The sequence below is a fragment of the Eimeria maxima genome, genomic scaffold, assembly GCF_000499605.1.
Source record: "Eimeria maxima Weybridge genomic scaffold, Emw_scaff555, whole genome shotgun sequence".
NCBI lineage: Eukaryota > Apicomplexa > Conoidasida > Eucoccidiorida > Eimeriidae > Eimeria > Eimeria maxima.
This window is the reverse complement of record NW_013566596.1, coordinates 1-22,693: the sequence shown is the minus strand read 5'-3', so window position 1 is coordinate 22,693 and position 22,693 is coordinate 1. Positions and strand designations below refer to the sequence as shown.

General features: G+C 54.3%; 3 protein-coding genes across 3 annotated transcripts; 2 read left to right on the top strand and 1 right to left on the bottom strand.

The window, feature by feature from the left end:
* Positions 1-3,207: 3,207 nt before the first annotated feature.
* On the bottom strand, positions 3,208-4,944 carry EMWEY_00037290 (hypothetical protein, conserved; the record flags this gene model as incomplete). The annotated part of the gene is made up of 1 exon (XM_013482230.1): positions 3,208-4,944. The coding sequence occupies one exon, from the start codon at positions 4,942-4,944 to the stop codon at positions 3,208-3,210; it is 1,737 nt and encodes a 578-aa protein (XP_013337684.1).
* A 1,881-nt stretch (positions 4,945-6,825) lies between these two features.
* EMWEY_00037280 (hypothetical protein, conserved) lies at positions 6,826-18,716 on the top strand (the record flags this gene model as incomplete). Its single annotated transcript, XM_013482229.1, has 9 exons — positions 6,826-6,891; positions 7,060-7,183; positions 8,179-8,216; positions 8,587-8,666; positions 8,892-17,301; positions 17,470-17,608; positions 17,797-18,094; positions 18,344-18,445; positions 18,626-18,716. The coding sequence occupies 9 exons, from the start codon at positions 6,826-6,828 to the stop codon at positions 18,714-18,716; spliced, it is 9,348 nt and encodes a 3,115-aa protein (XP_013337683.1).
* A 1,194-nt stretch (positions 18,717-19,910) lies between these two features.
* On the top strand, positions 19,911-22,494 carry EMWEY_00037270 (hypothetical protein, conserved; the record flags this gene model as incomplete). The annotated part of the gene is made up of 5 exons (XM_013482228.1): positions 19,911-21,069; positions 21,276-21,385; positions 21,599-21,656; positions 21,843-22,009; positions 22,290-22,494. Coding segments are annotated over 5 exons (1,699 nt in total), but the record flags the coding sequence as incomplete, so codon positions are not given.
* Between the last annotated feature and the right edge of the window lie 199 nt (positions 22,495-22,693).

Sequence of the window (22,693 nt, the reverse complement as noted above, 5' to 3'; positions counted from 1 at the left end):
TATATATATATATATATATATATTTGCATATCTAGATATGCAAATCCACCTTCATGTACATTTCCACGGTGTAGGGGCACGCGATCGGCAGCAGCCATTGAGGAATCGCCGCATTGCATTTCGTTGCAGGAAATGAAAAAAAATTCTGCATGTTTTTATCAGATAGAAAGCTCTTCTTAATTATAAGAAAATTAAAGTTTTGCATGTGTTTAAATTCTTTACATTTTCTCTGCTTCGCTCAGCTGGGGGCAGTTGCAGCAGTTCAAGAGTTGCAGCGAACTTCTCATTTGTTGCAAATTGTTCGAGGGGGACCCTGTCCCCGTCCTCCTTTGTCTCATCTTCGTCAGAAAGTTCTGAACTGAGATCTGACGAGCAGTCAGAGACCTCTGGGTTCGCTGGGGGCGGCATTTCTAGACCGTATACTCGAAACTGTCAATCCTATGCACTCAACCCTAAACGGGGGACAATGGATGCCGGGCTAGACGGGGGAGCACCGCTTGTAGCATGCAAACCAACCTCGTCGCAAAAGGCGCTCTTTAGGTTCGTAGAAATTTCGGTGGTCTCCTTTAACCCGAACTCCAGAAATCCTTGCGACAAAACTCCCAGAGCGGAGGCTTACAAAGCCAGTGTGCGGGCCCTAGGCACAAGCCCATGGATGTATACACAGGTGAAACTGCATGCATGTGCACTCATACACTATTAATTTATTCTTGTGCATATACATTCAAATTCAAACCAAAATATTGGCAGAGACCGCAGGCGGGAGCAGCCAACTGCGGGGTCACTCAAGAATTGCTCTGCGGCGCCTCCGCGAGGCGTCTGCGCAACTCCACTTTATTCACTCTGTAAAAAGAAGACAGAATATTATTTCAAATGATTGGGGGAAATTTATGCATGCTATGCTTTTTCTGTGCCAGCAACGCAGGATTCAACGGCGTGCAGGAGCCGTCAGGAGTTTGGCGAGCGACGCGAGCATGCAGCGTCAGCCTGCGTTAAGCTTTAAAAAAGATAAAAACAGCTAGAAATTTCCATTTGATTTGCCGATAAAAATGAAGGTCTGCTTAGAAGTTTCTGTTTCAACCGTTTGGCGAACTGTAGGAGCCCAGCCCAGTGACAAGGCCTGAAGGCGGAGCCCCTCAAATGTCCGCAGCAGCCTCTGTGCTGCTCGCTATGCACCAACGGCAGAACCTGCGAGGGGAAAAGGCAAGCATATAGAGCTGCAATTGATTACTGCAGAAATTAAAGCACTGGTGGTCTACATAAAATAAAAACAGCTAAAGCAACACTCCACCAACGTATACCCGCGCTGCTCGCCGGTTGACTTATATAGACTCCGCCCAGCGACTGCCAGCTCGAGGTGGTCTCTGTGGGGCCAGCCAATGCAGAGTGATGCTCACCACCGCCGTCCACCCTCTGGCTTGTTGTATCGGAACAAAGAAAATAATAAAAGGAATAGTAATAAAAGTAATGATTGTAGGAATAATGTTTTTTAGCACAAAGTTGGGCTGCCCCCGAAGACTACACCTCCAAACCCTTGTTCGACTTCTGTAGCACCAGAGAATCGCGTTGCAACATTCCATTAAACTGCGCACAATTCGTCTATGTAGAGCAAACACTTAGCATTAAAGACAAAAAGTGAATCACAGGGGGTTTAAGTTCAATATTGTAAATCTATACTCCTTTCGGGTTGTTCTCTCCATTAGCGTAGACAACCAATGCTTTTCCCAAGTTAATTGAGCAAAGTACGTGCTGCAGGAGCTGCAGGCGGAACGTGCCGAGGCTCACCTTATAATACAGGAGAATGGAACAGCAAGACTGGCTAATTAGTGAGTCGGTTCCGAAGCTAGCGAGCTACCATTGGAGCAGTTATTCCAATGATGTCCACCAACAGAAGGGCAGCTGGTCGGTGCTTATGCGGCTGGGGCGATGCATTGAAGAGATAAGACCAGAAAAATAATACTCCCCTTAGAGTCTTTTGTTGTTATACTGTTTCGACAGCGATCTAACTTGACAAGAAAAAAAGCAGGCGACCAGTTCAAAATGGCATGGAAAGCTGCAAATAGCTTTTCTGTCCCTCAAGACAACGGTGAGTGCTTTGGGGCTTATTGAGAGAACTGAATGAAGGGCGGAACACCCTTCTTGTTTGTAGTACTTCTCGTCTGCTGCCGAAGCTCGAACTCAAGCCCCCACTCCCTAGGGACCACACCCATCAGGGACCACAGCTTTAGCACAAGCAAGGAAAACAGCACTGACCACAGTTGCAGCAGCATTCCCAACCGAAAAATCCATACCAGAAGCAACAATAGCAGCAGAAGCAGCAGTAAGCGGAGCCGCAACAGCAACGGCACGAGCAGCAGGGGAGCACCAGCAAAAGAAGCACCAGCACCAGCAACAGCAAACAGGTACAGCAGAAGAAACTACAGGAGGAACACTCCTCACAAAAACGCGCACGCCTCAAACGGAGCATACCATGCTGCCTGAGTGTCTCCGTCGCTGAGAGAGCCGATGCTATCAGCTTTGCAAGCTTGTTTCGTCTTCATTTTGCCTCGTTTTTATCCTCCTCGGGTTTTGTTTTGCAATTGGATTTGATACATAAATATATTTGTTCTAAGCATTAGTTTTATTTGCTAGTTCCCTTAATGCTTCATCGATTTGCTAATGAGAAGTAGAACCCTTTACAGCGCCGGAGAAATTGCGGGAAGTGGTGACATGATACCTCACTGCCACCCCAAGAATATAAACGGCCACCAAAAGATCACGCAATTACAGTTTGCACTACCTGCAACTGTACATTTATAATACGCTTGAAGTTTGGCAAATGCTCAGTTTGTTTGTTTGTTTGTATGTTTGTTTGTTTATAGTTATTTTGGTTCATTTGCTTGTGGGCATAGACGGGAACAGTGTGATGGTTGCTTGGAGAACTTTTGCGGTTTATTCCCAGTTGTTCGCCCCACGCTGTGCCTTCGTTGGAGTTTCAAATGACCTATATGTGCTGCTGCTTTCCAATGTGCTAGGACGTTCAGCTGGAAACCCGAATGGAGTCACACCTTGCCTTGGTAGCTGCTGTTGATGTTCATGTTGTTGCCGTTGTTGCTATTGTTGCTGTTGTCTCTGTTGTTCCTGCAGCTGTTTGTTGAATGATCCCCAGTCCCTAGACATCCATCGTTAGCTCTTCTGCTGCAAAGCCATCTCAACTGGGTGCTACTGCTAGGGCTGCTCTTGCCGCTGCTGCTCCTCGTCTGAGTCCTTGTTGTCCCCTTCGCTGCCCCCTCTCCTGATTTCAATGTCTGCTGGCAGGTGCTGTCCTCCTTCGTCTGCTTCCTGCTCCTGTTGCTGCTGTTGCTGTTCTCTTTCCTCTTGTCGCCGCTTCCCCTCTTGCACTTGCTTCTGCGTGTGTTGCTGTTCTGCCCGTTTCTCTTGTTTCTGTTGCTGTTTCTGCTGCTGTTGCTCTGTGGTGGTGCTGCTGACGCTGCTGAGGGCGTGTTCGAAGATGGCTTGCTTGAGGGAGGGGCAGCGCTGCAAACAGGCGGCGACAAAGTCCCACAATTCTGCAAAAGTAATGTTGCTGCTGTCAGCAACCTCCAGAGGCACGTTGCTACAGGCCCCCACGATGTTGCTGCTGCTGCTGCTCCTGTTGGAGTGCTGCAGATGGAGTTCTCTGGCTGAAGGCCTGCTGCTTCGGGAGCTGCTGGGGAGGCTGAAGTCCTCCGTCCCGCCGTCGTCTTCTGCGAAAAAGACAGCAGCAAATAGCCCTTCGTGCTCCTCCAGGCCCCACGCTGCGTCTAATGCCTGCAACACTGCAGGCAGATCCTCGGCCGTCAGCTGGCATCGCTCGGATGGCTGCTGCTGCTGCTGCTGCTCGTCTTGTTGCTGGTGCACGTTTTCTGTACTGTGATGGGTTTCTTCCTCCTCTTCGTTCTGCTGCTCCTGCTGCAGCCGCTGAATGTGAGTGTATACGAATTGCTCTGTCTGCGGCCTCAGGGCTTCGAGGGCTCTCCAGGCTCTCTCCTCTCGAACAGCCTCAGCAATTGCCCAATAGTAGGGGAGTTCTGAGTGCCGTAAGTGCTCTCCTCGAACCCATGGATCTGTGGCTGCTGCTCCTGTTGATGATGCTGGTGTTTTTGTTTCTGCTGTTGCGCTGGAGGCACACGAGGCCTTCTCGTAGGCCTCTGCTGCTTTCCCCTGGCGTAGCAAGTACTGCCCCAGCCAGACCAGGGGGTCGAAGCGGCTTTTCAGGCCATGACCCAGAAATAGACATGGACCATGACCTCCTCCTGCTCCCTCCTGCTGCTGCTGCTGTTGCTGGTGTTGTTGCTGCTGCTGCAGGCTCTGCTCGTACTGACGCTCGTCCGCCTGCAACTGCTCAACGAACCTGCATAGGGCAGCCAAGGCGCTATCCAGAACCGGCAACAGCCGCTCACACAAGTATAGCTCCAGGGCCTCGTGAGGAGGTCTGCCTGCAGCAGCAACAGTCTCCCGAGCCAAAGCCCCCCAAGAAGGCTCCACTGCAGCAGCTGCTCGTCCTGCCCTTCCTCTTGCTTCCATTGGTGCTTTTTCTGTTGCTGAGCTTGATGCAGCGTCATCAGCTGCATCATCATCAGCGGAGACAGACTGCAGCAGTACAGACACTGGTACAGATGGGTCGAGGGCGTCGGCGAGGCCCTCAGCCCCAGCAGCTGCAATATCTGCTGCACTGCCTCCTGTGCCTTCTTCAGGAGACCCCCCTGGAAGCCCCGCGTGGGGGTCCAGTTTTTTGCTTGTTCCAGGGTAGTGTGCCTCTCTGCTGCGTCTCACTTGATACAGCAAGTACTGAGCTAAGGCCATCCGCCGCTTCAACTGAGTAGGGGCCCCCCCAAAAGGGCCCCCAGTGGGGCCCTTCGAGGGGCCTTTCGAAGGGCCCTCAGAGGGGCTCCTCCCCTCAGCTTGAGGACCGTCACTCACCATTCTCTGCTTAAGGGCGTCTTCTTTAAAGTGCGAACCCTAAGGTACCACCAGCGATAAAATCCGATTTGTGTTGTTGTGTAAGCAACAGATGTGGCGTAATGACAACTGCCAATTGTTGGCCTGCAGAGTAGTGGTTCTTACAGTTGACGCTGCTATGACTATGTACAGGACTCCACTTCAGACCTCTGTAGCTGCCGTTTCGAACTCTGAGGGTCACACCCAGCAAATACCAGGCGCGAAAGCTCACCTCAACACTTCCGAAGTGTTGAGGTCAGCTTTCGCCCTGTTGGGCCCCCAGTGCCCGTTGCTACAATAATCGGCAAAGGTGGACCTTCACAGGAGCCATGGGAGCCATTTATGGGCCCTTTGGGGGAGCCCATAGGGGGCGCGTGCCGGGCCCTCGGGTCCGCCTGGCAGCGGAAACGCGACCTTGAGAGGCAAAGGGCCCTTGGGTTTCATGAAGAAGCAGCGGAGGCCCCATAACGGGATCACCGGGAAGTGGAGAGCAGCATGATTTGCTCAGAAAAAACACAATGAGGGGAACAGCAGTACCAACAGCAACGCGGACAACAGCAACAGCAACAGGGGCAGCAGGGGCGACGGCGGATAAGGCACGTGCAGGTTGAGGCTTGCCGGCGGGTAGGTAGGGCCGTTGGAAGGGTGGAACAGCTTTAATTTGTATTGATGAATATTGGAAAAGATGAGCAAACAATAATTTCAGTAAAATACATCCAAAAAGATGGATGGGAACATCACAAGCCATCTGGGGCTGCGGTGACCCGCTGAGCCTCGCGCACCGCTGCTGCTGCTGCTGCTGCTGCTGCTGAAGAGAAGCATCCTAAGTGGAAGTTTTGACGAAATGGGTTTTGATTTATTAATTTTGCATATTCGTAATCGTTTATAGTTAAACTGCATGCAGCACTAGACCCCCGGCCGCACACCGCTGGGGCCGAGCACAGCCGCTGCTGCGGGGGCCTTCAGGGTCACCCCTCCAGCAGGAGAAGCAGCAGCAGCAGTCTGTGCGGATGAAGCTGGAGTTCTGTCTTCCGCGTCCTGGACTCCTGGATGAGCAACATCAGGGGCCTCCCAGCCCCTCAAATCTAGCCATAGTTTAGATCCTACTAGGGTTTAGGGCTCTGGTCTAGGACTACCGAGGCCCGACCCTCAAGCGCTACCCTTCACGCCTGCAAGCATAGGCCCCAATCGCCCATTAAAAAACAGGATCTCGACAAGTACCATCAAATAATGAACCAAATAAACAAGAAGCAAGATATTAGCTAATTGGAGCAAGCAACAACAGGAGCGGCACAAGCGATGTGTGGCTTGGAACGCCGCCGTTGCTTGGCTGCCGTTCAGTAGGTACATCAGCTGCAGCATCTACTGAATAAACCCTTTCGACAGCAGCAGGAGCAGCCCCACCTTCAGCAGCAGCATCAGTGGCAATAACGATTGCAGCAGCAACTGCAGCGTCCAACGTCCACAATGCATTTCGGAGTCGGGGGAGATGACACTCTCCTGGAGGCCACATGGAAGATACAATCAGGTCCTAAAAACTAAACCCTAAATCTGAATCTTAAGCCTTAAAACCTAAAGCCTAAACCCTACACTCTAGACCAAAATTGTTCAACCACACGCAATAGCTGGGGTATGAGCATCAGCACAGGCAGAGGAAGCTGCAGGAGCCACAGACACAGCTGCAGCAGCCACAGACACAGCTGCAGCAGCAGCCACAGTGCAGCTGCAGCCAGAGGCAGCCACATGAGCAGCCTCCGTAGCAGCCTCAGAGATGCTTCATGCCGAGACTGTTGCTACCGCGGCCCGTGCTGGTGTTGAGGTGCCTTGGGCTTGCAACCGCAGCGGCAGCTGCAGCGACAGCAGAAAATGCAGCAGAATGAATCCTTCAACAGCCGCATCCTGCAGTACAGCAGCAGCAGCAGTAACACAACGGTATCCAGGAGAAGGACGGGCACGCACGTCAGTGACAGCAGCAACAACAGCAGCAATGGCAGCACATCCAGCAGCAATGGCAGCACATCCAGCAGCATCATCTGCAGCAGCACCAGGGTCAGCTGCAGCAGCAACAACAATATATGCATTTGCGCCTGCGTTTTTCAGGGGTCGTTCGTCAGTTGCAACGGGTCCCAAGTGCAGCAACCCGTCGTGGATTTATGTTTTTCTCGCTGCAACAAGATGGGCAGCATCAGCAGCAGCATTGTCAGCATGCGAATGGACCTGCTCGGTAGGCTTTGGCAGCACAGAAGCCCCTATGCCAGCATATAGTGGTAAATAATAAAAACAACGCAAAAGATAAAGAATGCAAATACAAATAAATACATTTAAATAAAGCATAATAACATGGTAAGTTTGAGTTGTATGGAACGCCGAGGAACTCAATCCAAGGCACAAAAAGGAAATGTAAAACATTATTGCGTAAATAGATGACTGCAAAACTCAAAACAGACATAATAACTATTAAACCAAACAAAACAAAATATGAAATAGAGTAATACACCCGAAAACAAACAAAAACACGTAAACGGAGCAACAGGAAAATATGTAAACAGAAAACAGAAGAAAATAGTAAAGCAGAGAGCAAGCTAATGAAAAACAACAAAGAGAGACCAAAGAAAAGAGAAAAGCAGCAAAGGAAAGCTAAACAAAGGAACAATCTAATGGCATATATGAGAAGACTATCAGACAAACCCACGGATAAACGAACAAACCACCAAGAAGAAACATAAAACCAGAAGTAGAAAATAAGCATAAAATAAACAACAGTAAATAACGAGGAAGATAATTAAACTGCAGTAGGTACAGCGGGAAATCGGCAAGCAGCTTAAAGACTGACACAGCGCTGAGCAAAATAGTAGGATTACAATAACAATATAACAAGAAAAATGGCAAAGAAATGGCGAACAGAGGGAGGCGATGCCTCCCATATTTCCTGCGAGAGGAAAGAGAGCCCAACTGCCGCTGTAGGGGCCTTCATTTGCAACGCACCAGCAGAAACAAACGCGACCTGCAAGCCCGAGCATTCTGAAACCCCAAGGGAATGATTCGGGGGCCTCCAGAGGCAGGGAAGGCGCAGCTGGAAGGCTCACAGGAGGACCCATTGAGCTGCAGGAGGCGGCGTGGAGGGTGTACCGAGACGTTGAAGGACACCAACCCAATACACTAAATAACAATCGCAAAGCTGCTGCTGCTGCTGGTTTGCGCTGCTGCGTTTGCGTACAGCAGAAGACTCTCCCAACGCACTCAGAGTCAAACGTGGGGTGAGCAGAACAGCCCTCGTGCTGCTGCTCCTGTTGGTGCTGTTGCTGTTGCAGTCTTAGTGATTCATATAATCAGCAGTCTCCTGTTACTGCGGTTGTTGCTGCTCCGAATGCTGGAACTGTTGGTGCTGTCATTGATTTCAGTGGTGTTGTTTCGGCTGTTACTCAAGTCACACTTTTAATTGCTTCTCGACAGCACCAACAGCAGCGACAGCAGCCATAGTCAGAGAGGTGCACGGACTTGTGTTGATCGAGGTGTTCCTCTGCTGCTACTGCTGGTGGTAGGGCTGCTGCTCCTTGTGCAATTGCTGGTGCTAATGCTGCTGCTTTCGCTGTTTGCGCTGCTGGTGCTGCTGCGCTGTTGCTGCAGGTGGCACTGGAACAAGAGTTGAGCGTCCGCAGCTGTCGGCACCGCGGGCATACGGGTAGATTTCCAGACTTGGATGCCCGGTTCTCTTTGGTTTTGCTTTGTTTTTTCATATTTAATTGAATGCATGGATCAACTCTGCTGTTGTTTTATCCTTGCCTCAGCCTATCCTGTCCCCATTATTCTTCTTTTCATTCTGACCAGTAGTTTGTTTGGGGATGCTGGCGCTGCAACAGCTTCAGCAGCAGCAACTGCTTGCTGCAGCGTCAACAGCCTCAGGGATTTCATGCTGTGGGTTGCTGCCGCAGGCGCAGCTGCAGTTCGCGCAGCACTCTGGCCTTCGGCGGGAAGGGGAAAGCCCCTTTAGCAACGGCGGCAGTAGAAGCAGCAGCAGGAGAAGCAGGGGGCCATGTCCAAGCCCCCAAGTCAGAAGGAGGGCCCCCTGAGGGCTCTTCCTTTACAGAGACTGTGCACCAGCTGCTAGAGAACCTGCAGGATCTCTCCGATCCTTTGCGTCTGCAGCAGCAGTTGCAGCAGCAACGGCAGCAGGCAAGCTCTGGCGGCAGGCCTAAGAGCTGGTTAGAGGTTGCAGCAGCAGCAGACAGCAATAGGAGGCGCGCGAAGGCGAAGCACATTCTTCCAAGCACCAGCGGTAGTAGCAGCAGCGGCTGCTGCTGGAACAGCAGAGACACTCAAACAGGAAATGACCACCGTAAGAAACAGCGGGAGTTGCAGCTGCTTTTGCAGCTGCTGCCCGCTGAAGGACAGCAACTGTTGCTAGACGTCCTTGCTGCAGAGCAGCAGCAGCAAAACTACCTGCTGCTGCTGTTGCGCCAGGCGATGGAAGAAGAACGCAGAACAGCAGCAGGAGCTGCAGCGAGGAAGGAATTCATCGTAGCTGCTGCAGCAGTCGATCATCTGCTGCAAACGGGACAGGCGCCGCCTCCCCCAACCGCAGAAGCAGCAGCAGCAACAACAACAATACCTGGAACAAAACCAGCAGCATTAACCGAAGGGTCACATACAAGGGAGGGGAGGACAGTCAAGAAGGCGTTGCCCCCTCCACCTGCTGCGTCGTCAGCATCAGCAGCAACGGGAGCAACAGGTGCTGCCGGCAATGGAGCTGCTGCTGCCCCCAGCACCTGTGGAGGGCAGGTGCTGGCAGGTCGAGACCCTGCGGGAGTCTTCGAAGATGTCCGTAGCAGCCATATGAAACGGGAGGGACCATATGAGGTGCAGAACAGCAGCAACAGCAGCAGCAGCAGAAGCAGTCCTACAAGGACAGGCTGGCGAATGGAGCAGAGGGCGCAGCAGCAGCGCATGCGCAGTGCAGCAGAAGCCACGCGTGCCCAGGCCCTGCAGCAGCAGTTTGTGCTTCAGGAAGAGTTGCTAATGCGGAAGCAGCTCGAGACCCGTCTCCACGCCCTCCTGACGCAGAGGCCTCCTAATCACCAACAGCAGCAGCACTTTCAGAGCACTGCTGACTTTAGATGTTCCTCACTGGATGAAGCAGAGGCCTCTGCAGTTGCATATGGGCCTCCGCACCTGCCCCGTTTGGCCTGTACCATCGCTCAGCAGCGCCTCCGCAGCAGTAGCGGCAGCGCAGCAAGCAAGCAACAGCTGCAGAAAGCCGAGAGTGCACAGTCAGAGGATTCTGTAGTTGTGGAGGCCTTGAAGGAGGCCGAAGAGTTGCTCCTGCGGGAGCAGCAGCAAACTGCTGCTTTCAGACACGCTGTGGAATCCCCTATAGGGTACATGAATACACCAGCTGCTGCTGCTGCTGCTGCAGCAGCAGCAGCAGCAACAGCAACGCCTCTAGCTCCAGCTCCCTGGTGCTCACATGCAGCAACTGACAAACCACAGCAGCTGCTGGACACAGACTTAGGAGCACACTGCAGCAGCGCCCAAATGCAGCACCAGCACAACTTGAAATGGCCGCAGCAGCAAGCTGCTGGACATCATCACCAAGGAATCCTCCCGTCTCAACTGCAAGCAATGCAGCAATCGCTACCAGAGCAGCAGCAAATGCTGCAACAAGGGCAGCAACAACCTATGCAGAAAGATTTGTTCCTGCTGCTGCAACAAATGCTGCAGCAGCAGCAAACCACCGAGCAGCAGACGCTTCTACAGACGAGCCAGCTATGCTCCTCCCAGCAGCAGCAGCAGCAGCAACACCTAGACAAGGACCAGCAAACTGACAAGCTTGAGGGCCTTTCTCGGCTGTCGTCTCTGCTCGAGTGCAGCAAACAGCAACGACGCCTCCGCGATGCCGCTAGAGCAGCAGAAACCCTATCCTGTTCACACGGTAGCCTAGGTGTAGAGCAGCAGCCTCAGCAGCCGCAGCCGCAGCAGCAACCGCAGCAGCAGCAGTCGGAGCATCAGCAGCAGCAGCAACAACAACAGCAGGAGCAGGGCATTGACGACGGGCCTGCTGCCCAAAAGGAAGCACAACCTCTGGGACCGATACAAATGGTGGACAGACAGCAACAACAAACACTTCGGCTCTTAAGGACAACTCAGCAGCAGCAGGTACAGCAGCAGCAGGTGCAGCCGCAGAAGGTGCAGGAGCTGCAGCAGGTGGAAGAGCAGCGGCAGGTGCTGCAACAACAGCACATGTTGCAGCAGCAGTACGTGCTACAGCAGCAGCAAGTGATGCAGCAGCAGCACATGATACAGCAGCAGCACGTGCTACAGCAGCAGCAAGCGATGCAGCAGCAGCACGTGCTCCAGCAGCAGCACGTGATACAGCACCAGCACGTGTTACAGCAACAGGTACAGGAGAAGGAGCAGTTGCTGCTGCAGCAGCAGGTGCAGCAGCAGCAGGTGCAGCAGCAGGGACAGCAACAGCAGCAACAGGTTCAGCAAAAGCAACGGGTGCAGCAGCAGGTAGAGAATACGCAGGAGAAGCAGCAAGAGCAGCAGCTCCAGCATCTGCAACAGCGGCTGATGCTCCAGCAGCAGCAAGAGCAGCAGCAGCAGGAGCAACAGCAGCTCCAGCAGCAGAATCAGCAGCTGAAGCAGGTACAACAGAGGCACCAGCAACAGCAGCAGGAACAGGAAGAGCAGCAGCAACAAAAGCAACTGCGGCAACAGCAGGTGCCGCAGCAGCTGGAGCAGGTGCACCAGTGGCAGCTTCAGGATCAGCAGGATCAGCAAGAGCAGCAAGAGGTGCAGTTGCATCAGCAGGAACAGCAGCCACAGCAACAGATGCTGCTGCCCCATCTGAGGAGGCAGCAGCCGCAACGCAGTCCCTCCGCACGGCAGACGAAGCGCAAACGCTTAACCGAGCAGCCCCCGCAGCATCTGCTGCAACAGCAGCACTGCAATAGCCGCAGCAACAGCAGGGCTCGAAGCGTTGTGCACAGACAGGAGAAGAAACAAACAGCAGCATCACATGCAGCAACAAACTGTGGGGAGACCCCCAATAGCTGCAGCAAGCAGCAAATGCCCTCCCCTCCAGGTCCCCCAGGCCAACGCACACGAGAAGCCCGCCCTCTTAAGAATGACAGCTCTCAGGAGCAGCAGCAACAGCACCAGCAGCAGGAGAGGGAGCAGCATCTCCTGCTCCTGAAACAGGGACACCAACAGCAGCCGAACCAGCAGCCCAAGCAACAGCCGAAGCAGCAGCAGCAGAATAAGTTTTTGCAGGATATTTCTCCCCCTCTCTCTCCTCTGTCGCCCAAGGGGGCGTCACACAGCATATGGCTGATTCGTGGGCGGCAGAGCCCTCCTCACTGTGGGCAGCCCTTAACACAGAATACCTTTAAACCTAAAGTTCGCTCTCTTACTGCCATCGTGCCCTACGAAGGTAGCCTCCAGCAGCAGCAGGAGCAGGCGCGCCACAAGCAGCAGCTATTACAGGTGCAGCAGCAGGTACTACAACTCGAAGAAAACATGCAGATGGTAGGCCAAGTTCCCCCAACCGCCTCTCCAAGCAAAAATACCAGCAACAGCAGCAAACACAGCAGCACCAGCAAGGCCCAGGGGCAGCAGCAGCAGCAGCAGCAGGAGCAGCCGCAGATCAGTGGGGCTTCTGCTGTGGTGTATAGGGGCTTCTTCACTGCGAGCAAACCGCGGTGGAGGGGCGGGGAACAACAGCAACTGCCAAAGGTTGACACAGGGAGCCCACAGTCAATACATAACCCAGCTGCGGCAGGAACCCCTCTAAGAGTAGGTGCATCAGCAGCAGTTGCTTGTCCTGCAGCAGAAGGTACTGCCGAAGTTGCAACGACTGTTCCTGGGAAGAGTGCACAACAACGCAAACCTGCAGGACAACCATCGCGAGCAGCAATAGCAGCAGCAGATGTTGCAGCAAAAGTGGTTCCACTCGGCAGAACAGAAAGCAGTTCAAGTAGAGCAGCTCAGCGCAGCTACAGCAGCTGCCCCTACGTGGCAAATGCTCGCAGCGCTTCGGGGGCGCCGTCCTGTAGAAGCCGCGCCCACACCGCTCTATCTGCAGCTGCAGCAGAAGCACGAGCAGCAAGCGGAGCAAGCGGTGCTGGAGCAGACGTCGAAGCCAGAAGCAACAGCCGCAACATCAGCAAGAACTGCAGCAGTAGTAATAGCAGCAGCAAGAACAGAAGCATAATAACAAAAAAGACTGAAACTCCCAGGCCCCAGTCCCGACCGGATACTGCGCCTGCCCTCCGAACCCAAGAAGCTCTGCGCAGCAGAACTAACACGGCAGTCCTTGCTGCTGAGCTTGGCAAGAGCAGGAGTAGCAGCAGCAGCAACAGCAGGCAGCAAAGGCTGTTTACAGAGCAGGTGATACGCTTCCCTAGAGGGATTCCGTTGGAAGAACCATCTACTGGAGTAAGCAGCAACGGCAAGGCTGTCCGCATCGTCGCCCGAAGCAACAGTAGCAGTAGCAGCAGCAGCAACAGCAGCAGCAATATTGTGAGGAACAGGAAGCCGACTGCTTATCCGCTAGCGAAAGCGACGTCTTCTTCCTGTGCAAGTTCTCCTAAAAGCCAAAACGACAGGCTGAAAGGCCGCAGCCGCACCGTCGTGGCTGCTGCTGGTTCTCGCAGCCAGAGCTGCAGCAACAGCAGCAGCAGCCGCAGCAGCAGCAGATGGGACCTACACATGGCTGCCAACGACAACATCTCGTCACCAGCTAGAAGGGCCACAAGCTCTACTGCTAGATGTACATTTAATAGCAGAAGCAGACAAGGCAACCGGGCTGGTGCAGATGGCCCTCTGTGCACGAAGGCACAAACTGAAACACCAGCAGAAAAAGTTGCAGAACTAGGGGGAGCAGCAGCAGAAACATTGCCAGCACCAGAAGCAGCAGGAACGGAAGACAGTGAAGAAGTAGTACGGCTGGCAGACACAACGGCAGAAACAGCAGCGGCTGCAAGCGCGATTGGCACACAAGGCAAAGTTAACTCTTTAGCAGCAACAGAAGGTGAACCAGACACAACGGTGGCAGCAGCGGCAGCAGCGCCTGCCGCATCGACAGCAGACTCTGCAGCAGCCGCAGAAGGGGACAGTTTGAGGCTGCGGTCAAAGACCTGGCTTCTACTGCCTTCTAAAGAGGATAAGGACGCTCAACGATTCCAAAAATTGCATTCTGTGGCTGTACCCGCCGCTGCACCGCTGCAGGAAGTGCAGCGAATGCAACAGCGGCAGCAGCAGCAATTGCAACAGCAACAACTGTTGCAGCAACAGCTGCAGCAGCAACAGCTGCAGTTCCAGCAACAGGTGCAGCAACAGGTGCAGCAACAGGTGCAGCAACAGCTGCAGCAGCAGCGGCTGCAGGAAAGCGGCCAGCATCACCAGCCCGTGCTGGAGCAACGCCAACACGACCAACAGCATCTGTTGCTGCAGCAGCTGCAGCATCAGCAGCAGCAGCTTCAGCAACAACAGCAGCGGCTGCAGCTGCTACAGCGGCTGCAGGAGCAGCAGCAGGAGCAACTTATGCAGCTGCAGCAGCAGCAGCAGCAGCAGCAAAGCCAATACACGAGACACACGAGCTGGCTCACAGGATACGGCATCGAAGCAGAAATCAGTGGAAGAGGAATTCCCTTCGGGAAGCCTGCGTCTTCCACTCTGAGTTTCAAGCATAGCAGCAGCAGGAGACCTACCAACAGACAACCAGGGGATAGCGGCAGCAGCCGCCGCAGCAGTGGCAGCAGCCGCAGCAGCACGAGTTTGCTGCTGAGACGCTGCAGCAATCCCATGCACTGGGGGGCTGTTGATAGCCCAGAGGAGCATGAACACATCCAGCAGCAGCAGCAGAAGCAGCTGCCGCAAGCGCAGCAACTTCACGAACCTGCCTATCCACTGCTGCACAGAGCCCCTGAGGAGAAACGCAATCTCTCTTACAACAATAGAGACGGCATGGACCAACACAAAGGCAGCAGCAACAACTACAGCAGCAAGAACAACGACAGCAAGAACAACACGAACAACAACAAGAGCAACTACAACAACAGCAGCAACAACGACAAGAACAACAACAGCAGTATCAGCAACACCAAAAACACAAGCAGCAACAACGACAGTCACGAGGACAGCAACGGCTCCCTTAGGAGCCTCAGCATCACCAGTCTTCCAATGAGGAGTTTCTCAGGCCTCCCGGGTGTACCCCCACCAGATCCTGAGATAGCAGCAGCAGCAGCAGTAGTAACAGCATTTGTGCCAGATGAACCAGCAGCAGGAGCTGCAGTTGCTGCCGCAGCTGCAGGAGAAGCAGCGGAAGGCAGTGCGTGTGCAGCAGCAGCGGCAGCTCATACTCCCCAGACGACAGTAGCGGATCCTGGGGCGGCAGGCCAGATATTAGCAGCAGCTGAACCAGAGGCAGTAGCAACAACAGCATCAGCAGAGCCTGCAGCAGGCGGACCCTCAACAGCAGCAGAAACTGTAGCGGTAGCATCAGTTTCTGAGTCTGTTGAGTTGAGAGCGTACCACCTCCCCTCCTGCAGCATTATCGGTTCTGCTACTGCAGCTCATCATGACCACCAGCGGCAGCATCAACCACAACAACAGCAGCAGCAGAGGACAGGACTGGAGTTCGACCCTCTACCGAGTGAGGGTAGTGGCCCCTTTAACGACCAAGGGAAGGCCTCGTGGTCGTCCAAACTGCTATCCCTTCCCCGCGCTTTGCTGCCGCTGCTGCAGTCAGCCGGAACCGGCAGCAACAGTAGCAGCGGCGGCAGCAACAGCAGCGGCAACAGCCCCCACCGCAGCAGCAACAACGCTGGGGAGGGGGCAACTGCTGCTGAGGATCGTCCTCGTGGCAGCAGGCAGCAAAAAGAGGAAGAAAGGGGCCCCACTGCTGCACAGCAGCAACATCAGCAACAGCCTCAACAGGAACAGCAGCAGCAGCGGAAACAACAGCAACACGATCACGACTACGTGGGAGTGCCGTCTCCCCTGCTTGCGACGGACCCCTCGGCGGCGTTGGTGCTTGCACCTCGGGACACACCAGCAGCAGCAGCGGCAGCTGCAGCAGCCCTAGCTGCAAGTGCCAGCGGTGCAGCAACGACTGCAGCATCAGCAGCTGCGGCAGCGACGGGTGCTGCTAGCGCTGCCACCGTAGCAGCAGCAGCAGCAGCCGCGGCAGCTGCTGCTGTCCCTGGTGCTGACGACCCCTTCGAGCGCTGCCTCAGCCAAGGGGAAGTGCCACAAAATAACGGACTCTATGAATACTTTCCACTCCCACTTTCAGGTGTATCTACAGATGGACCGTTACTGTCTTGGCTGGGATCCAGCAGTACCCAAGGCAGGCCGCTGGTGCAACAACTCAGCGACGGAGAGGTTGTCGGTCCATCACTCTCAGAGCAGCAAACTGTTGTGCTGCGCACTCCACTGCAGCAGCAACAGATCCAGAAACAACAGCTGCAGCAACAACACATACTGCAGCAGCAACAGATGCTGCAGCAACAGCATTTGAGCTACTCTTCTGCGACAACAAGCCGTTTGCCTGTTTCCGGGCGGTTAACCCTTCGGGCTGCTACTGCAACCCCACAAGGTGCTGCTGCTGCCGTCGTGGACTGCAGCAGCAGCTCTAGCCCTTCTCTCGAGACTAACCGCTGCAGTCCCCAGATATTCGGCTCGCCGCAGCAGAAGCAGCAACAGCAGCAACAACAGCAGCAAGGTATCAGCCTTATGTTTATAGAGGAGGGCCATGTGGCAACGGAGAAGCCGTCAACGCCTTCCGAGGCAGCAAGCAGCGACCTCTCCAGCGCTCTACAGAGGTTCAGCTACACACAGCAGCAGCAGCAGAAACAACAAAAACAGCAACAACCCTTGCAGCTGCCTCCTGCACAGTCGCCCCTGCCGCCACCATCCCAAGTCCAGCAGCAGCCACAGCAGCAGGTAACGACGCAGGAAATCAGCAGCGCGTATCAGGACCGTCGGAGAGAGCAGCAGCAGCGGCAACAGCAGCACCAGACTCTACGCAACGAGCAGGACAAGGCTCGAGCCGACGATCAGCAGCCGCATATGTTGCAGAAGCTAGAGCCTCTGCAACTGCAGCAGCATTGCCTAGAGATGCAACCGCAACTGAGGATGACAGTGGAAGACAACACCGATCAGCAGCAGCAGCAGCAGAATCATTGTATGCTGCAGCAGGTATTGCATGATGCATTGCCACACAAGTCGCTGTTTCCCGGGCAGCAGCAAGCTGCGCCCAAACAGGAAACACTGCAGCAGGAGCAGCACGACCAGCTCAACCTGTACCAGCAACAGCTACCGGTAAACGAGTTCTGCAAGGTGACTCAAGCACGCGAACTCGGCAGCAGCAGCAGCAGGTGGGATGCAGCGGCGGAGCTGAGTCCCCGGATGTGTGCACCCGAGTTACAACATCGGGGGCATGCAGAGTTTTGCTGCTATTGCAGCTGCCCTCAGTGCCTGCAGTGTGAGTGCTGCTGCTGCATCCAGGGGGGACCCCAGCACGCTGTAGCCCAGACACCACCCCAGCAGCAGCAGCAGCAACCTGATGGCCCCACCGTAGGTGGACAGTGCTTGAGGCGTGAGCCGCACTTCTGCTGGGCCAACCGCAGGCGTGGCGAAACACGAGGTACGTTTTTCTGGCACTCCTAGCCGCAACAAACTCGTTTTTATCAATAAATTTGAACTAATCCAATATTCTGTAACCTTTGAACAACTTTGTACATGCTGCTGCCTGGTGCTGCTGCTCGTTGCTGCATGCCGTTGCAGGTGCGAGAGCATGCCACCTCCTCTGTTGTTTGCTTCATTTGCATGCAGGACCTGATGGCCTCTGTGCAGCTAAGGAGGGAGCCATCCCTTCCTCTCCCGGAGGCCCCCTATCGCCCCTGCCTATGTCTGCACGCCGTCGTCCACAGGAGGCCCCACCTCAATTGCAACAGGGCCCCCCCAGTGCAGCAGCTGCTGCCGCTGCCCTTTCAACAAAACCTACAGACCCCCCAAAAGCAGAGTATGGAGATCCCCACCACGTCTTTGGGGGCTCCGGAGAAACCTTTGGGGGCCCCCAGGAGACGCTGCTGGATCTCCCAGGCTCTAGTGAGAACTTACATTTGCTGAAGTAAGCGGTTCTGCAGCTGTTGCAGCTGCCGATGGTGCACTTTCTGCTCGGGGGCCTAAGGGCCTCAGTAGGGTTTAGGGTCTTTTAGGTTAAGGGTTTGAGTTCTTGTTGTAGCGCTACTCGATATCTTTGCAATTGCATGCACACCCTAGCAGAGGGTACTAGGTTAACACATGAGGTACCTGCGGGAGTTCAGCAGCAAACAACGTCTTGCTGCTTCTCTTGCTCTTGGCGTTGCTGCTTCTGCAGCAAGGAAGATTTGCTGCAGGCTTTGGGGGCTCTGGAGACATGCGGGCACTTGACGCCGGATGAATTCCTATCATTGCAGCGTCAAGTCGAGAACAGCTCACCGTCAGCTCTGCTACTGTTGTTGCTACTGTTGCTATTTCCTTCTGTATCGTGTCTCCTACCTTTGCTGCTTCTTTGTGGGTGGCTGTTATCACGGACTCTACTACGGTTTTTCCTACTGCTGGGCATGCTGTTGCTGTTATTGCCGCTGATGTGCATGTTGTGCTGGTGCTGTTGTTGCAGAGGTGTACCCCGGGCATTGGTGAAGTTCTGCACTGATGAAGACAACGAGTTGCTACTTCAGACCCTCAAATATCTCGCCTCTAATTCCTAACTTCTATATAAGCCATAAAATTCCTGCTAGCCACCTATGTAGCAAGCCTTCAATGCTGAAAGGTCAGACTCAAGGGCCCTCACACTAGTCTAGTAGTACCCTTCTGGGGGTGCTTATCAAGGAGGCCCCTTAGTACCCTTTTGTTGATCCCCGCAAGCGAACGTAGGGGGACCTTCGGTCCCTTAGTGGGGGCCCCTTGGGATCAATTTTACCTACAGAGGGACCCAGACAAAGAGACGGCCTCGATAACCACAGCAGCAGTGGACTGCACGGCAAATACAGATGGGTGGTAATGAGACGCTGCTTGAGGTGAAAATTGGTGCAAATCGCTGCCGCCTCTCGCTGCCTGCGCGGAGTGTTTGGAAAAGTGGTTAACAGCAACTTGCGCCCTAAACAGCAGCTGCTACATGTATACACCCCCGGCAAGACGCGTTGCAGACAGCACACAAAAAAACCCTTTATTGCTGCTTCACCTGGTGCTGTTGGTGCTGCTACCGCTGGATATCTGGCTATCGTGCTGCTCTGCTTGCCACCGCCTACACGCTGTACCCTCAATCCTAAGTTCTAGATCCTAAACCCAAAACCCTGAACCTATTTTGTAGCAACACTGCTCTCATGCCACCAATTTGTATAGCAACACCAGTGTTTTACATTTTCACGCATATATCTAATGTTGCTATTGTTGTTGCTGCTGCTGCTGCGGTGAGGATGGCAGTTGTGTGAGGGGCCATGAGTTAAGGAGCCCGCCGCCTGTAATGTGCGGGCGCTACTCTCTTCTCTCTTCTTTCCTTTTATTTGTATATTTGGCTTCACATTTAGAAGATCACAACTATCTTGATTATCACAGTAGCTGTAGGAGCAACAACTGCTTCAGCAGCGGCTGCTGCTGTACCCTGTAACCGCCGCAGCTGCAGCCGCTGCAACAAGAGCAAGGGCGGCCTGTCTGTGGGCACTCCCTCGTTTGTCCTTGCCTCCGACGGCTCAGTTGGTTCCTTTTGTTTTTATTTCTGCCTTTATATGCTGTAAATAACCTAAACACTGAACCCAGTGGAGCCCCTCCCCCAGCGGGGGCTGCAGCAGGTGAGAGCAGCTCCTGAGGGGACTTCCTTGTCTTGGCACCCGAACTGCAGCAGTAGTAGGAACACCAGCAGCACAGACGCAGCCCTAGCAAGTACCACTGTAGTGTCAGAAGCCATGAGTGGGGAGTGGTGCCCTCAGGGCTCCCTATTGAAAGACCCTGAGGGGCCCCCGGTCACGGGGCCCCAGCGGCCTTCTGGACAGTGCGGGAGGGTTCACGAGAAGCCGCGGACGTCCCCTTCTCCAGATTCTCTTTGGCGTCCGAAGGTGGAGGGGCCTTTCGAGGGGCCCTTTGGGGGTCCCTTTCAGGGGCCCGTGTTGTCGGGGGCAGTTCCGGGCGCCGCCCCATTCAAGGGGGCTCATGAGGGGGCTCACTGGAGCTGTGGGGCGCCTAAGGGCTCGCGCAGTCTCAGCAGCTTTAGTCCCAATGAAGAGGATGCGGTGTGCGAGTCGACAGCGCCTTCGGAGGGCTTCTGGCAGAGTCCAGGCTCTCCAGTGCTGACGGTGTCCCCGTTGTGGGGGGGGGACAGAAACGGAGGAGCTGCAGCAGCAGCCGCAGCAGCAACTGCGTCTGAAAACACTGCTGTGGAAGTTCACCAACTCTCACCCAGTTCGGCCTTTGAAGCAGAGGAGAAGGAAAGAGAAACAGCAGAAAGCCTTTTGCTGCCGCCCTCTGCTGCCACTGTTGCTGCTGCTGCTGCCCATGATTTGAGCAGCAGCAGCATTGGCAAGGGGGTGTCACCTTTGGTTCATTTTCTGAGGACTTCTAAAGCCCTCAAGCTATCACTGACTCGCACAATGGAGATGCAGCAGCAGACGCTGCAGCTGCTACTGTTGCACCCGCATATCGCACCTCCAGACTTGGACGCCCCATGCTGCTGGTGCTCAGCAGCAGCGGCAAACCCGCAGCAGCAAGAGCAGCAGCAGCAAAGCGGGTGCGTTGTCCTACTGCAGATCGAGATGCTGCAGCAGCTGCTGCAAGAAGCAAGCTCACAGCTGCAGCAACGCCAGGACGACTTGGTGGAAGCTGAAAACCATCTACAACAGCAACAGCAGCAAGAGCAGCAGCAAGACAGGCTGTCGGCTTTGCTTCCACATTGGCAGCAACAACAGCAGCAGCAACAGCTCGCAGCAGCGGCGGCAGAACTGCGAATACGCCGCAGTGTGCTCAGGCACCAATGTGCAGACTTCCAAGAGGCGTTGCTGCTGCAGCAGCAGCTGCAGCAGGAGGCAAATGCCCGCTGGCTGCTAGAAGCAGCAGACCAAATTAGATGCTGTCAGCCACTCCCTTGCTGCTGCTGCTCCTGCTGGATTTGCTCTTGCTGCTGGACGAGTTGCTACTGCTGCTGTTGTTGCTGTTACTGATGTTGGTGCTGCTGCTTGCGCTGCCATGTTGCATCTGCATATGTTGCTGGTACTGCGGCGTGTGCTGTTGTGTGCTGTTGACCGAGCGGTGTTTGCGTGGGTTTTTTCCCCCTGCAGCATTTCCTGGTGCTGCTGCTGGACAGCTGAGCGGTCTCTTGGGGCCATTGTCCGCCTCGCCATGGGCCGGCCAAATAACCAGTGTAAGCCACTACAGCAGCAGCAGCAAGGTCAGCCTTAGCCGTAGTGCAAGCAGCAAATGATGGAGCAGCAGGATGAATACGGCAGGAGCAAAACAGGAATGCGAGACGGTGCATCAACAGAGGCAACTTCTGCTGCTGCTTGCAGTGGCGTGCTGCAACAGCAGCACACGTGCAGCAGCGGCGTCGAGAAAAGTAGTAGCTACCTTGTCTGTGCAATTACTGCGTGCGATGTATGCGCAGGGTCTCGTGGGTAACCAACTGTCGGAGAAGAGGAGCAAACTGCTGAAGCTGGAAGAAAGTGGGCAGATGCAGGGACAGCAGCAGCAGCAGCTGTTACGGCTAGCTGTCTACGCAGATGCTACTGCTGCTGCTATATGCTTTCGAGTTGTTTGCTGCTGCATGCAATACTATTACGAGTGCTGTTACTGCCGCCGTTGGTATTCTTGTGCTTTGGTATTACTGGTGCTACACCTGCTGCGTACAGAGCTGAGGGAGTTACAGCAGCTAGCATCGTTGCTGCAGGAGCAGCAGCAGAGGCGACAGCAGCAGCAGCAGCAGCTTGCTGCTGTGACAACACAGACTGAGAAACTCACAGCTGCAGCCTGCACCGATTTGCTGCTTGCCCACAAATACAGGAAGCAATCTATTAAGGTAAATTGCTGTTGCTGCTGCTCCTTCTGTTCCTGCCACTGCTGTAATTGCTGCCGTAGTTGCGTTTGCTACTGCTGCCGCTGGTGTTGCTGCTTAGTTCAACACTGCAAAACAACCAGATACAGTAGCAGTAACAGCAACAACACCAAGGACAGGATTTGGGTGCAGACAGTTATGCGGAGTATTGCGCTTGTGTGTATCTGCTGCAGCAATCGTTGTTGCTTGCTGCTGCTGTCGTGCTTGTATTTCTCCTCTTCGTTTTGCCGCATACCTCGCTCAGTTCGCTACTGTCTATGACCAATTGAAGGAGCAGCAGCAGAAGGAGTGCAAACTGCCAGTGCAGCAGCAGGAACGAAGTGCAGCAGCAGCACCAGGAGCAGACAGTGCAGAGGAACGAGAGCAACAGCAGCATGAGCATCAAGCTGCAACAGCGCTCTGCTGTTGTTCTGCCTTGGAAGCAGCGGCGGCGGGGGGAACAGAAAGCGGTCGGCTGTACAGTTGTTGTCTATGTCTGCCTTGGAGTCTAAGCAGGCTTTCCTCGTTCTGTCCACGTTTGCCCTTCCTCCTCCTGCACTACCAACGTTACCGTAGTTTGGGGCTGCTGCATCCTATCTTTCCGATTCCCAGTAAAACACACAGGACCCTCTCTCTATCTGTGTTTATATATATATATTATATATATAT